We start from the raw sequence: 14442 nt of genomic DNA, 5'->3' as shown, positions 1-14442 counted from the left end.
TTAACTGCTGAAGCGGATGCTGCGACTACTCAGTGTGCACGCCCATCAGGACGGCCAGCTCCCACTTCTCCGTCAACTTTTTCGGCAACGGCTGGCCCAGTCGGTGCGCGTGGTTCTCGCAGGTTCAGATGAGGCGTCTTTTGATCGATTGGTGCAAATTGGCCGATCGCATAGGAGAATACTCTACTCCAACCTTCGCGCCCATAGCTGCTGCAAGAACACACGAACAACCAGATCGACTGTTCGCCTTGAGGAGAAAGTGCAACAACTTACCGAGACAATGCAGCAACTTTTGCCCTCTGGCGCTGCCCAACATTACGAGCAACAACGCAACTGATCCCCTTCAATACAGCCAAGCTCTTCCTAGAGAAGCCAGTTCCGAGATAGACAGGACGGAGTTTGCTGGTACCACCGTCGTTTCGGCACGGGTGCTAGCCGCTGCACTCAAACTTGCTCGTTTCCGGGAAACGCTCCGGCCAGTCGTTAACGGCCGCATACGACTTCGGCCCTTCAGCAAGCCGCCTCATCTTCGTAGTCGACCGCGTAAGCAACCCGCGCCTGCTAGTCGGCACAGGATCTGAAATCTCTATTGTTCTGTCAACCCCCGAGGATCGCCGACGTAGCAAGAACATATCGTTGATGCAGGCGGTGAACAACACTGCCATCGCTGCGTACGGTTTCCGCTCGCTGAGAATAGACGTCGGACTCAGGCGCCTGTGTCGCTGGGTCTTCGTGGTGTTGGACGTTAATTTCGCCATATTTGCAGCAGACTTTCTCGGCCACATCAACCTGGATGTGAGCGTACTTGACCGTTGCCTCAAGGACAACAACACATCCCTAAAAGTACGTGGTTTGGATTCAGACATCTGCTCATCTGGCATCTGCGCCTTCCAGCCAGTATCTGCCTACCACTACGACCTGGCCAAAAATCCCTTCTCTCACGCAGCCCCGCAACACGGAACAGCCGATGAAACACAACGTGACTCACCACATCGTCATCACTGGGCCGCCAGTCACTAACTGGCCACGACGGCTGCCCAGCAACAGCCTTCACGCTGCAGGCATTGAGTTCGAGAATATGCTGCAGCTGGGAATTATTCGCACTTCGTCTAGCAACCATTCATAACCGTAGCACACGGTGCTAAACACGACGGGGACGACTTGCGCCCGTGCGGTGACTACAGAGCCTTGAAAGCATCAACAACGCCGGACCAGTATCCTCTACCACGCATTCCCGATTTTAGTGCGCGGCTGGCAGATACAAAAATATACAGCAAGATTGACATCGTAGCGGCAAACCACCAAATCCCCATCGAGCCGGAGCACATACCAAAAAACAGCAATAACAACTCCATTCGGCCTGTTTGAGTTTGTCCGTATGCCCTACGGCTTGAAAAATGCAGCACAGACCTGTCAAAGGTTCAGGAATGAAGTCGTCCGTGGTCTTCATTTAATCGTTGTCTACCTGGATGACATGTTGGTGGCATGCAGATCTCCTAGCGAACGTGAACAGCACCTACGCCAGCTCTTTCAGCGTCTGGATGAGCTCGGTCTTGTGTTGAAATCTCAAAAGTGCGTGTTTGGTGTCGAGGCTCTCAACTTCCTTGGCCACCACATTACTGCTGAAGGCATTATGCCATTGGTATTGAGGGTGGAATTCGTCAAGAAGTTTCTTTCTCGAACATCTTTCCGCAAGCTGAGGGAGTTCCTCGGACTCTTAAACTTCCACCAGTTGTTCATTCCGTCTTGAGCTCAAGTACTCCAGCCGTTGACCAACCTGCTGCGCCGAGGCGGCCAAAAGGCCCAAGAATTTTGTTGGTCTGACGAACACCAGAACGCTTTCCAGAAAGCGAACAGAGAAGTGGCCGTGGTTACCCTCTCATTCATCCACTGCCTGACGGTCCTACAAGACCCATTGCGGACGACTCCTCCACAGCGGTCGGAGCAGTGCTGCAGCAACAGAAGGGTGCACAGTGGAAGCCACTGGGCTTTTTTTCGAAACCCCTGAAGCCTGCAGAAGTACGGTACAGCACTTTTGGAAACAAAAAGCTTGCAATCTGTGTTTCATTAGGCATTTCCGCTACTTCCTCGAAGCTCGTGAGTTCTAGATCTTGACAGACCACAAGCCCCTCACTACGTATTCAACAGCAACAGTTCCTTCTACTCAGAACGAGAAATTGGTCAGCTCTCCTTCATCTCCGATTTTTCTACAGACATCCGCCCCGTTGCCGGGGCCAAAAACGAAGCAGCCGACGCCTTGTCTCGCGTCAATGCTTCCATGGAAAGAAGCCGAAGTCAGGCTTATCCCAAAGCCGGGCAAAGACCCAAGCATAGAAAATCTGAGACCGATTTCTCTTACTTCATGTATTAGAAAGCTCATGGAGCATGTAGCTCTTAACAGACTACAGGGCTACCTTGAAGAATCCCAACGCATGCCACACACAATGTTCGGTTTCCGGCCACATCATTCAACTCAAGACATTCTCCTGCAAATTAAAGAAGATGTTCTGAGCAAAGCCAACGAACTAACACCGAAGGCTATTTTGGCCCTCGACCTAAAGGGGGCGTTCGATAACGTCAAGCACGAAGTCATCCTCCAAAACCTTAATAAACTTAATTGCGGGGAACGAATGTACGCATACATTCGAGACTTCTTAACAGGTCGTGTGGCAGTCATCAAATTTGTGGACGTGAGCTCTCAACCCATCACGATTGGATGCAAGGGCACTCCGCAGGGGGCGGTGCTGTCCCCGCTTCTCTTCAATATTGCCCTCATCAACCTTCCAAGGCAACTGGATCAAATTCCAGGTCTGCACCACGGAATATATGCTGACGATATTACGATCTGGATAGGGAAAGGCTCAGAAGGCGACATGCAAGACAAATTACAACAGGCTGCAGACGTTGTCCGAACCTATGCAGCAAACTGTGGCCTCAAATGCGCCCCTGAGAAGTCAGAACTCCTACTGGTGCAGAAGAGATCTCGACTCAAGAATGCCACTAAGACAACCATAGAAATAGAATTAGATGGCGTCCTCATCAAACCCTCACCCTCCATCAAAATATTAGGCATGATCCTTCAAGAAGACTGTTCTAACTCTCTGGTGATCCGCAAACTCGACTCTTGAATCAGTCAAATCACCCGCATGCTACGCCGTATCACAAACAAGAAGCACGGAATGAAAGAACAAGACACGATTCGCCTTGTACAAGCTTTCGTTGTATCCAGAATTGTCTACATTGCTCCATATGCCATACTCAAAACTTCTGAACGCAATAAGTTGGACGCACAAATCAGGAAGGCCTACAAACAAGCCCTCGGACTACCAATAAGCACATCTACCGAGAAACTGCTTGGGCTTGGACTTCACAACACCATAGCCGAGCTCATAGAAGCCCACCTGACCGCTCAGCAGCTTCGACTCGCCACCACTCCAACTGGCCGTCAGCTTTTGCGCCGTCTCGGATATTCAGTAGTGAATTCGGGGCCTGCCATGAAAGATATTCCAGAAGAACTCAGAGAACACATCAAAGTTTCCCCTCTACCTCGAAACATGCACCCTCAGCACCACGACGGCCGAAGAACAGCCAGAGCCGAAAACTTAGAGAGGAAATATGGGCAAAAAAGTAGGGTGGTGTACACGGACGCGGCAGACTACGCCCGAGAGCATGCTATGACGGCAGTAGTCACCGACACGGCGCGAACACTCACAGGCCTGACACTTAGACGCACCAATACACTGCAAGCAGAAGAAACAGCCATTGCGCTTGCCATCACTCAAACTGAAGCCATGACTGTCATCTCAGACTCACAGGGAGCATGCAGGAATTATATAAATGGAAGAATTTCTAAAACCGCCCTTCGAATCCTCCAGCAAAACCCTCCTCGAAGAAATGTGACTATCGTCTGGACACCTGCCCACTCCAGTCTTCGTGGAAACCTCGTCGCTCACACGAGTGCCCGAGAATTAGCCGGCCGGGCTCCACAAGAAGATCAGCAGAGGGTTAACCAGCCGTTAGTCACGTACAGAGATATTACGCAACATTATAGGCTTTCCCGACAGATATACCCGCCAGGCCATAAATCCCTCACAAAAGAGCAAGAAACCTCACGTAGGCAGCTACAGACGAATACTTTTCCGCACCCTACTAGGCTCCACGCTATATTCCCTACAATATATACATCCACTTGCCCTCACTGTGGAGAGCTCTCTACCTTATATCACATGGTGTGGGCTTGCCAACACAATAAGAATATAGACACAATAGAAAATCCAACTTTAGAGCAGTGGGAGCGAGAGCTTGCCAGCTCAGATCCTGATCGTCAGCTCCGGCTCATCGAGAGGGCGAAGGCGGCAGCAAGCTCTTCTGGGGTCCTGGACTGAGGACTCCACTCACAGCGCTCTTATTTTATATGAATAAAAGTTTTCCTCCTCCTCCTCCGCCGCAAAAGTCCTGGGCTTCGACGCAATGGCCGCGGCTCAGCGGGAGGACACTGAGGTGGCACTTCCTTCCCTCCAGAGCACCATAATCTGCGATACCTCCCGGGCAACCACACGACCTTTCGTCCCACTGAATTTTCGTCGAGTGGTATTCAACACTTTCCATTCCATCAGCCACCCAGGTGTCCGCGCCTCCCCGCAGCTGATAAAAAAACGCTTTGTTTGGCCCGGCTTCAACGCGGACGTGCGACGTTATGCTCAGACATGTAAAACGTGTCAGCAAGCGAAAGTGAGTCGCCACAATTGGGCTGCACTACAGGAATTTCGGACTCCTGAGTCGCGGTTTTACCACGTTCACCTCGACCTGGCCGGACCGCTACTGCCCTGCCAAGGTTTCAGGTACCTCCTCACATGCATCGATAGATACAGCCGATTGCGGACATATCAGCTGAGACCGTCGCGCAGGGCTTTATTCAGACATGGGTCTCCCGCTTTGGCTGCCCCACCCGCATAACAATTGACCGGAGATGGCAGCTCCAGAGAAACCTCTTTTCCGCGCCTTGGAGACTCCACAGCACGCGGCTGCAGCATACAACCGCCTACCACCTCGTCAGCTACGGAATGGTGGGGCGCTTGCACAGGCAACTAAAAGCTGCACTTACAGCGAAACTCGATGGCCAGCGCCGGGAGAAAAAGCTCCCGCTCGTTCTTCTTTGCCTTCGCTCAACGGTGAAGAAACACGACTGCTTCAGCGCAGCGGAAATGGAGTACGGCTCAACAGTACACCTCCCGGGAGAATTCTTCTCCGACATGGCACTTTTCGCCCCAGCAGCCTCCCACCACATCGAGAAGCTACGCGCATTGCTAGCGCTACTCAGGCCAACAGCACCTCGCATCGCCCGCAACAAAAATATTTTCAATTGTCCCCAGATGGACTCAGCTACACATGTGTTCGTGCGACATGACGCAACGAAGCCGCCCCTCAGTCCACCGTACGACTGCCCTTTCAATGTTTTGGGACGTAATAACAAGACCACCCAAATAAACGAGAGGAGAAAACGAGAAGTTGTCGCCGTCGACAGCGCCAAGCCTGCTCATATTGAGGTTTCTGTTCCAGCAGCCTCTCACATACGTTTTACACCACCCAAAATTACCGCCTCCTTCGAAGACAACTTCCCCCTCCTGACCCCTCCCTCACAGCCAAGGCTGCCAACATGTGGCACCTTGTTCAGATGCACTCCTTTCCTCACCGCACTGTATTGGTGCAGATGTACCCTCACCTGTTTTCCTCTCCCAACTGTCCCTTGTGTGACGCGCAGGACACGCTTATCACTCGCTCTGCGATTATCCGCGCGACCCCTTCCCCTCTCTACCCTGCCCCAACCTCTGGAAACAGGCTCTGGGAGGCTCGGACTGCGACCGCCATGAACTGGTCACCCGTAGGGCGTCGCGGCGGCCTCGACGTCGCGGCGGCCATCTGGGCCACCGCCAGTCCCCCACCCTAAAACCAGAGTTCCAAATAAAGTGGATTCTCCCTTTCTCTCAGTGATAACCAGTGGACTCTGACTTTTCGCCATTCAGCCGGTAACTGCTGCCTTTCTTTAAAAGCCCCGCAATTTAGGGGGAGCCTCTGTTGCAGAAACCGCTCGGCACCCGCCCTCATTCTATTCTCCCCCGTCTGCCGCCGGCTAGAAGAGAGTGCGCCTTTGTTGAAGACGCGTATTGGCGAAGCTACCGCCGGCTTCGGGTCCTTCCCCCGCGGTCTTCAGTGGTCGCCTTTCGGGGGGAGGGCTAACTTGTTGTCCAGCCGACTCCTGGCATTTGTCCTGGCCCCGTTGTCGTCTGCTCGCTCGGGGGTCTTTTTCTCTCGCTTTGAAGGACGCGGGGGTCCCCTTCTTTCCCTCGTCGGGAAAAGCTCTCGGCGCACGCATCCCTGGAAAAGAAGCAGTCCCCTTTTGAAACTGCAAATCAACTCCACGTCTGCTTTTTCGCCTCCTTCAGCAGCCTACATTCCGGGCCCGTACACTATTTTGGTTTGCGGAACCGATAGTGCGCATGAAAATTCTATTATGAATTACATCAGCAGTTTTAAAATCGTCTCCCACTACGATACTTTTACATGTACATTGCTTACATGTTTCCATGCGTGTTGTCATCTAGAAACTATTCTTATTTCACGGCCTCTCTCAATGTTTCGTCGGTTCCTTCCGTTATGGCCGTTGTAAATTATTACCACCGGGCCATGCCATGCGACATTCGTTCCAGTTAAAAGGCCAACAGATTTTTTGCGGTTAATTTAGTATCGTATCGTTGAAAAATAGGCATGATCACACTGAAATCTCTTATGCAAGCTTTTTATAGAAATTGATTGCATTTTACTGACTAAAACATGGTGCCAGGATCAAGTCGACCTACTGAAACTGCCGTCATACGCTTGTTCTTTCCTAAATAGACCTTCCAGCGGAGGTAGAGTGCCTACTTAAATTAAGCCTTCTCTCAAATGCAGTATCATTACAAAATTTTTAGTAATAAACGATGATTATGAAGCCGTTCTGCTACAACGGAACACTAATTTAATCAGCAACTTACGTGCTCCCTGATGCAAACCATAACATTCTCTTCAAATTATCTAGCGTGAGCAACACTGGCAGAGGTTGAGCTGTTTCGCGTAACTCGTTGAGAGCCGTGCTATGCATGCGGGAGCAGCAGTCACGTCACACGGGCACGGGTGGGCACAGAACAATGCTCGCTGCCAGGTGTCTCTTACACAGCCCCCGCGCCCTGCGTCTTGATGACCTCCGTTCTGCACGTGGCGGCGCGATCCACTTGATGATGACGTGAGCGGTGGCCGGGTGTGGAACCAATTGCTCGTGCGTCGCAGCAATACCGGCGTGCGCCTGTAGAACCAGCTTAGCTTTTGGGCGATTGGTGACGTTACGGCGGAGCTGCTTGAAAAATATACATGTGTCGCCTAGTGCGGATACTGTGCGTGTCAATGAAGCAGCAGTAAGCATGATAATTAGGCTAATTCTAGGCAGCCAGGAAAGCTAAGAATATCCAGCTGAACCTTAGCTCACGCTGCGTATATCCAGCTAAGCCACTGCCAATATTTTGGATACTTTTTGAAACTACTGCTCACACAATAGATATACCCTATCGCTCGGTGGAGACTTTATTATTATTATTAAAATAATCAAACGATCACCCATTCAGTAGAATTTCTTAATCACATCTCCAACAAGAGCCACAACTTCTTAATTGAAAAATCGATTAACTGTCGGGAAGAGTTTTTGCGACTCGGGTGATCACTGTGCTGCTTTCATTACTATCGAAACGTTTCATTTCACGCCCGCTCAAAATCGATCGATTAACTTTAAGGTAATCACAGATGCCAAACTAGAACCTTTCAGGCAACTTATCAGTAAAACAACGTGGGCAGAATGCCTCAACTATCGTGGAGTTGATGAGGCTTACAATGCTTTTATTGACAAATTATAAATGCTTTACCATATCAGTTTTTTCGTCAGTAACGAGATCATCTATATAAAAAGTAACAAAAGGCGTGTGTTTCCTGTAGCATTTCACAATGATTAAATTTCAGAATGATTAAGCAAAGATCCTATTTAGGATACCTTTCTTATAAGCAGAATTCCCAAAAATTTCGTCTTGTTTAAACAGTTCAGGAATAGAATGAACAGTAAACTCCGCAAAGCGAAGCGTGAGTATCTCAGGAATTTTGACAGCGAATAGGCAGAAACGAGATATTGGCGTTAGATAAAGGAGGTGATGAACACAAAAAATGCATTGAGCATCATCGAAAAAATAAAGAAATAAAATCACGAAACTCTTGCCCCCTTAGATAAATTCTTTACCGAGAGCATAACAAGGTATAACAAGGATTCGGGTTTCGCAAGTTCAAATAGAACAACTTGTTCAGTATTCCTTGGACCAAGAGATCAACACGATGTTTTTTCTCTCATTATGTCGTTGACAAATAAATCCACCGAAGGCATAGATGGCCTCACAATTAAACCAGTAATACTTTCTTCTGACTTACTTGCACTGCCGCTGTGTCACACCACAGATCTTAAAAAATTCCTTCGTCTTTCCGGCACGGATGAAACTGACGAATGTTACGGTTTCTTTTCAAGTTGGGCCTTAAAAACCTAATATTTCTTCACTGCCCCATCTCGTTTTACCCGTTTTTTCAAAGTGTTCGAAAAACCTCACTCGCGCGTTTGCACAATTTTTTGATGCGAATAAATGAACGTCACAATCTCAGAATGGTTTTCCTAGAGATGTCTCTACTGAATCTGCTTTATTGTACCAAAAATAAGCTTTCTTACAGAAAATTGAAAACAAACTTTTAACGTTAGGAGTTTTCGCCTATTTTAAAAAAAAGCTTGTGATTGTTTAAACGACGCCATTTTTTTACCCATTTTTTGTTGTTCTAGAGCAGTCCGCATTCGCGGAAAGGGCACTTGGTGCGGTGCGTAAGAATTTCAAAGAGGTACATGTCAGTGGCATGGTAGCCAGGGACCAGACCCTGGACATGTGTACTTCGTGGAATCTGAATAGCCTAGCCACGGCTAATAAGAAAGAGAAGGAACACACGCTGAGACTGGTTTTCGCGGCAAAAACCCACAAGCCGGGGATACCCTTCCGTTCTATCGTTTCAGAGCGAGGGTCGTGGCAGGTGGCTGTTTCTGGTTTTTTGCAGAAGCATTTAGAATCTTTGACCATCATTGATCTGTTTTCGGTGCGGACCTCTTAGGCGGTTGGGAAATATCTGTCCTCTGTTGGTGGCGTGAACGTCTCGGGAATTAGCGTGGACGTTGAGGACCTGTTCTACTCCCTGCCTCACGATGTGATGATGAGACGTACTAGAGATTGCATCACAAACGACAATGAGGAGCTGGCCTTTGTGAATCGAAGTGGAATCCCCGTGGAGGCGTTTTTAGAGCTGCTCAGTTTCTACCTTCAGAGTACTGTCGTGGGGTTTGAAAATAAGGTATACGTGCAAAAGTCGGGAGTCTGCATTGGGTCTAAGGTTGCTCCAGTCCTGAGCAACATTTTCCTGGGCAAGGTTAACTGTGATTTCCAGCTCGCTTTACAGGGCGTTGCCACTAAGGTTTTCCGCTATGTGGACGATTTTTTGGTTCTGGGCTGCAACGTACAAATGGAGTCCTTCCAATGTGCTGTTCTCGATGCCTTCAATGCGAAAGGTAAAGGTTTGAAGTTCACGACTCAGGTTCCAGTTGAAGGCACCTTGAAATTTCTTGATCTCGAGCTTCGATTCTCACGGCACCATACATGCTGGATGTACGCACCCCGTTCTAATAAGCCACCCTTGAACTTCGCTTCTTTTCATTCCAAGCTGGTTAAGAACGGGATAGCCCACACGTGTCTCAAATCCGCAGTCAGCAAGTCCTGTTATCATATGGCGCAAAAAAGCTTTAATGCACACGTAGTTCGGCTGGAGAACGCAGGGTTTCCCCTCTCCGTCCTCCAGGCAATCTGTCAGCGTCTTGTGAAACAGTTGAAAGGGTTCGCGCATCACATAACAGATACCCAACAGAGCAAAAAAGTGGCAGTCATTCCCTACGTACATGCGCTGTCGCATCGCCTCAAGAAGACAGCTGACAGATTCGGCGTCAAGGTGGTGTTCTCGGCCAGGAACAAGCTGGGCAGTTTGTGCGCCATGGTGAGCAACAGGCTCGATTCCCGGGGCGATTCCCCCCTCCCCCGAGGTTTTTTGATAAAACACGGGCTCCAATTTGTTCGTTGCATGACTAATGTTGTGCACTGCATTCCCATGTCCTGTGGCCGGGTGTACGTCGGCCAGACCGGCCACGGTCTAAATGTACGCCTGAGGGAGCACCATTCCTCTTTGAAAGGAAAGCCCTACACACAACTGGCGCAGCACTGTTCTAAATGCGGGTATCAGCCACGTTGTCAGCCACACTTCACGGACACGGTAGTAGTTTTTAAGCACAGAGACCGTGCCACCAGGGAACTTGCAGAAGCCTTCCATATCCGGATTAAGGGTTACGATTGTATAAGTCACCCGTCGCTGAGTATTTTAGATAAAGAAGTGCAACTTCTCAAGGAGAGGGCGCAAGAGGATGAGGGAGAGGAGAAGACAAACGAGAGGGGAATGGGGCGGTTCTCTTGTACGGCCGTACGCACGTGCGAAGGGCACACGTGCTGGGTTGTTCGGTATGGGGGTGGTATAAATGGGTATTCGTTTTCATTAAAACTTTGAGTTGATAGTAAGCGCCTGTGTCGTTCCCTTTCTCGTCCCTGTGAAAAACTTTTGCGCTTAAGGTTCACTCAGGGAAATTTTTACAAAAACTAAGCATGTGCAGAGTTTCGGGTCGGGCTCTAGAAATTCGAACTGCACAACTTAAAGAACGTGAACAATATGGGTACATCGATGCGTTTTCGTCATCCAAGCATTACAAAAACTGTGGTTTCTCTCAGGGCAGCATATTAAGACTTTTTTTTTTCAACGTTTTGATTTTACGGTTTAACGTTCCAACGTAACCCAGGCCATGAGGAGCGCCGTAGTGGAGGGCTCCGGAATAATGTTGACCACCTGGGGATCTTTACCGTGCGCTGAAATCTTGTACACACGAGCGTTCTTGCTTTTCGCCTCCATCAGAAAAGCGGTCGCCTCCGCCGGGAATTGAACCTGCGAATTCGTGCTCAGCAGCGCAACACCTTAACCCCTGAGCCACCGCGGCGGGTCTTTTCAATGTTTTAATTTTTTCAATCGTTTCAATGTTTCAATATTTCAAGGCATGAATTTCCAAAGAAACTCAAGTTGGTAATTGTGCTTATGGCTCCTTCCTTGTTATCTCGCGTCCTTCGAATGCAGAAATAATTATGAAAGCAAACGGTATTCTAAAATTTGTTTAAATTTGTAGAACGCAAACAGTCAAATAATAAATACGGTTAAGTAAAAAGCTGTCCTTTTCAGCGTAATACAACGGCGCGTATAAAAGGATTTGTTCCTTAACCAAAGTAGCAATCTTATTGACGTTGATAGCCATCGTAATATACCAGGTGTTATATTCGATGGAAACCTTCGATGAACTAACACATTATTACGTAGCCGCAAGCTTACCAAACATGTTGCAGCCCTTTTTCGTTGCCATGGGATACTCCCAGTTAATGTTGAAAAAACAGAGATCTGTTTCATTATTTCAATCCCAAATTGCATATGGTGATCTTGTTTGGGGTACAGCATCACCGGCACGCATAAGGAGAATTGCAGGCCTTGAAAAGAAAGCGGTTCACCTCAATGAGGTCGAGGGATACTGCGCACACGCTACACGTCCTTTTATTCGGTTCAAATCTTTGCGAGTTCCCGTGACGCTACAATATATTATAGTTTCATTATTTGCAGCTAAATGCCGTCTCGGAACTGCTTTTCTCGCGAAAATGTCAGCTTTGAACGAACGCATACACCTGCGAGTACTCGACCGCCAGAAAAGTGGGTCCTTCCAAAGACAGGGCCAAACTACGGTCAACAAGTGTCAAAGAATGTTATGCCTTAAACCCTTAAATCTAATGAAACTTAATTTATACGAACACTTTCCGGCAAATTTTTAATGGCGTAGAATTAAATCGGCATGTGAGTGCATTGTTTTATGGTTATTAGTCTGAACGAGTATATAGACGTTGTATAGTTCATTTCTAGGTGTGTGTGCACCTATTTTTCTTGTCCCCAGCGCTGTGTGAATGTTTCGGTCTCCCGGATTTTTATTGTACCACTTTTATTTACTGCTTTCTTATTTTCTGCGTTTTTTTAAACTACCAGTTACCCTGCAGGGAAATATGCATACTTTGTAAACATTGCCGTAGGCGTATTTGTCTGTCAATGGGAGTGTTGCGTGTATACCCGAATACACTTTTCTACAGAAAGGGTAGACTACAGATTTCAGAGCGCGGTAGATGTGCTTACATTATTTGGATATTCCGTATCATCTGCGTCCACGTATGTAAGATTTTTAGTTTCTTCCTCTCCTTGCCATGTCACACCGTTTGTACGCACCCATGTTTTCTTCTCCACTTGTTGTTTCTGCGTGAGTCAACAATACGCGTTGCAATTTCGCCGCTGCCACCCCGCGTGTGCTGCATCATGCCTCATAAAGCTGTTCAATGGACACTTTTTGTCTGGAGTTCATTTTTCGTTTTTCCGTGAGGAAAATAAACACCAATTCTGATTCAGATTCTGTTATAACGCGTGGGAATATTGGACGCGACTAGTGAAAGCTAATTCAAACCATGAACGCAGGTGTCCTACATCAAGAACCTGCCTGCACGGCGCCGGTTCTCCTGGCTCTACTTTGATCTTCACTGGGCAGACTTCAGGTTAACCTGTAAACAGAACAACCCGTTCTCAAATGTGGAGAAGCTCAAGGAGGTCTTCGGCATCTAGTCTCAACTTTGAAGGGACTCGGCTGATTTTTTTAGAGAACAGAACAAAATACGCAAAAATTCTTTCAATTCACACTGTAGTGAACAGTCTCAATTATATGAATCGTTAGAATTCATTTTTGGTTTCACTATCTGTGACCTGCTTTCTACAAAAAATTGTTACTTGAGGAAAATAAAAACAAAAGTGATAAATTAGAATACAAAGCGAGACACAGACGGGCGCACGTTCAAACTAAACAAGTTTGAATATACTCTTATCTGTACCTTTTGTTCCGCTATGCTTTTATGGGAGGTAAATCTGCTTGACTTCAAGCAAAAAGGTCATACACAAGTTAACCGATCCTTATTGTTTGGCGCTTTGCGATTAGCTCGGTAAATTTGAATTGTAGTTATACACTTTTGTTATATCAGTGCGACTAGGGCAATGAATGCACAAATTTATATTTCAGTGCGACGAACAATTACTTCATTTTTATCTTAAATCAGTGAGAGCATGTACCAAGGTTTGGTATTTTTCTAGGCATATTTCTTCGCTTGATTCTATTATTGTAAAACGGTTACTTCAGCTGATGAAATAAAACGTGGGTAATATAGAAATACGCGTGGAAACTTCTTAAAGAAAGTTGCGAGAGACCGCTGCAGCTCTAGCCCGGGACGACACCCATTGCTCAATACCGAGCTTATATCTGGTGAACCCACCCTCGCAACGCTCTGTGGGGGGAAAAGGCGGATTTCGGTATTTGGCGCAGCCCCGCATGACCTCGCACGTCGTATTGGCAGTATGGGAGGTTGGACAGTTTAATGGTTGTGGTAATCGAGCGAAGGGGCAGTGGCCCATCCCACGGGACGGGTATGTGCTACGTGAAGATGAAAATGTGGCGCAGGACAAAAGCTAGGGCAGACATGGCGGATGGTGCCGGACTGTGTGTGCGTAGCCAGACTGGCTGAAGAGCGGACCTTCGGGAAACAGGAGTGCCAGTGCAGGTGGGGCTTCAGCCGACGCAGTGTCTTTCTGGGAAACCTCGGCCGTGTACAAGGACCCCTTTACCGCAGGGTATGTACTAGTGGCATACCATGAACGACACCAGCGTTAAGGAGAGCTTTGGTATAGAGTATGCCCTACATTCAGCCCCCTTCGCCGGAGTTTAGAAAGAGGTTAGGTTTGGGTAATGAAGGAAGGCGCTCTGACGCCAACGCTGGAGAATACCTGTGTACAAAACTGGGAATTGAAAGGTTGGGGGGTGCGGCGATTCGTCTGTTCTGGATGTGGATGCCTGAGGTAGAATATTGTCACAAAGCCAAGGACGACGCAGTGGTCTTGAAGGAGAAACAAGTTTATTGGAGCGAACTTGTGCTCCTCTAACAACTCAAAAGAATACAGAGGCGGCGAAGCAGCGGTCAACAAAGGAACTAGCACAGGCGAGTGTCGTCGAATGGATGCCGCGGCGTCTAATCTGCAGGCTTTAATTTTTCGGCGCAAGTGTTTCTGGAAACGTCGATTCACATCCAGAACATTGTAGATCACAGAAGAATATTCTGGGCTAGTGGCGTTAGG

General features: G+C 48.1%; 1 protein-coding gene across 3 annotated transcripts in view; it reads left to right on the top strand.

The window, feature by feature from the left end:
- The window catches only part of LOC144158377 (uncharacterized), a 65424-nt gene extending 51958 nt beyond the window's left edge, over positions 1-13466 (top strand). For 2 of the 3 annotated variants that reach the window (XM_077689238.1, XM_077689237.1), the window contains one exon: positions 12745-13466. In XM_077689238.1, coding sequence (XP_077545364.1) covers positions 12745-12888 — 144 coding nt within the window. In that variant the 3' untranslated portion in view covers positions 12889-13466. The remainder of the gene's footprint in view (positions 1-12744) is intronic. The other variant, XR_013320042.1, reaches the window with a different exon arrangement.
- The last annotated feature ends 976 nt before the right edge of the window (positions 13467-14442 follow it).

This window comes from Haemaphysalis longicornis, unplaced genomic scaffold (assembly GCF_048455015.1).
Source record: "Haemaphysalis longicornis isolate Haplotype H1 unplaced genomic scaffold, Haemaphysalis longicornis Haplotype H1 scaffold_10, whole genome shotgun sequence".
Lineage (NCBI taxonomy): Eukaryota > Metazoa > Arthropoda > Arachnida > Ixodida > Ixodidae > Haemaphysalis > Haemaphysalis longicornis.
Note: the sequence above shows the minus strand (reverse complement) of the source record. Positions and strands in the feature narration are given on the sequence as shown.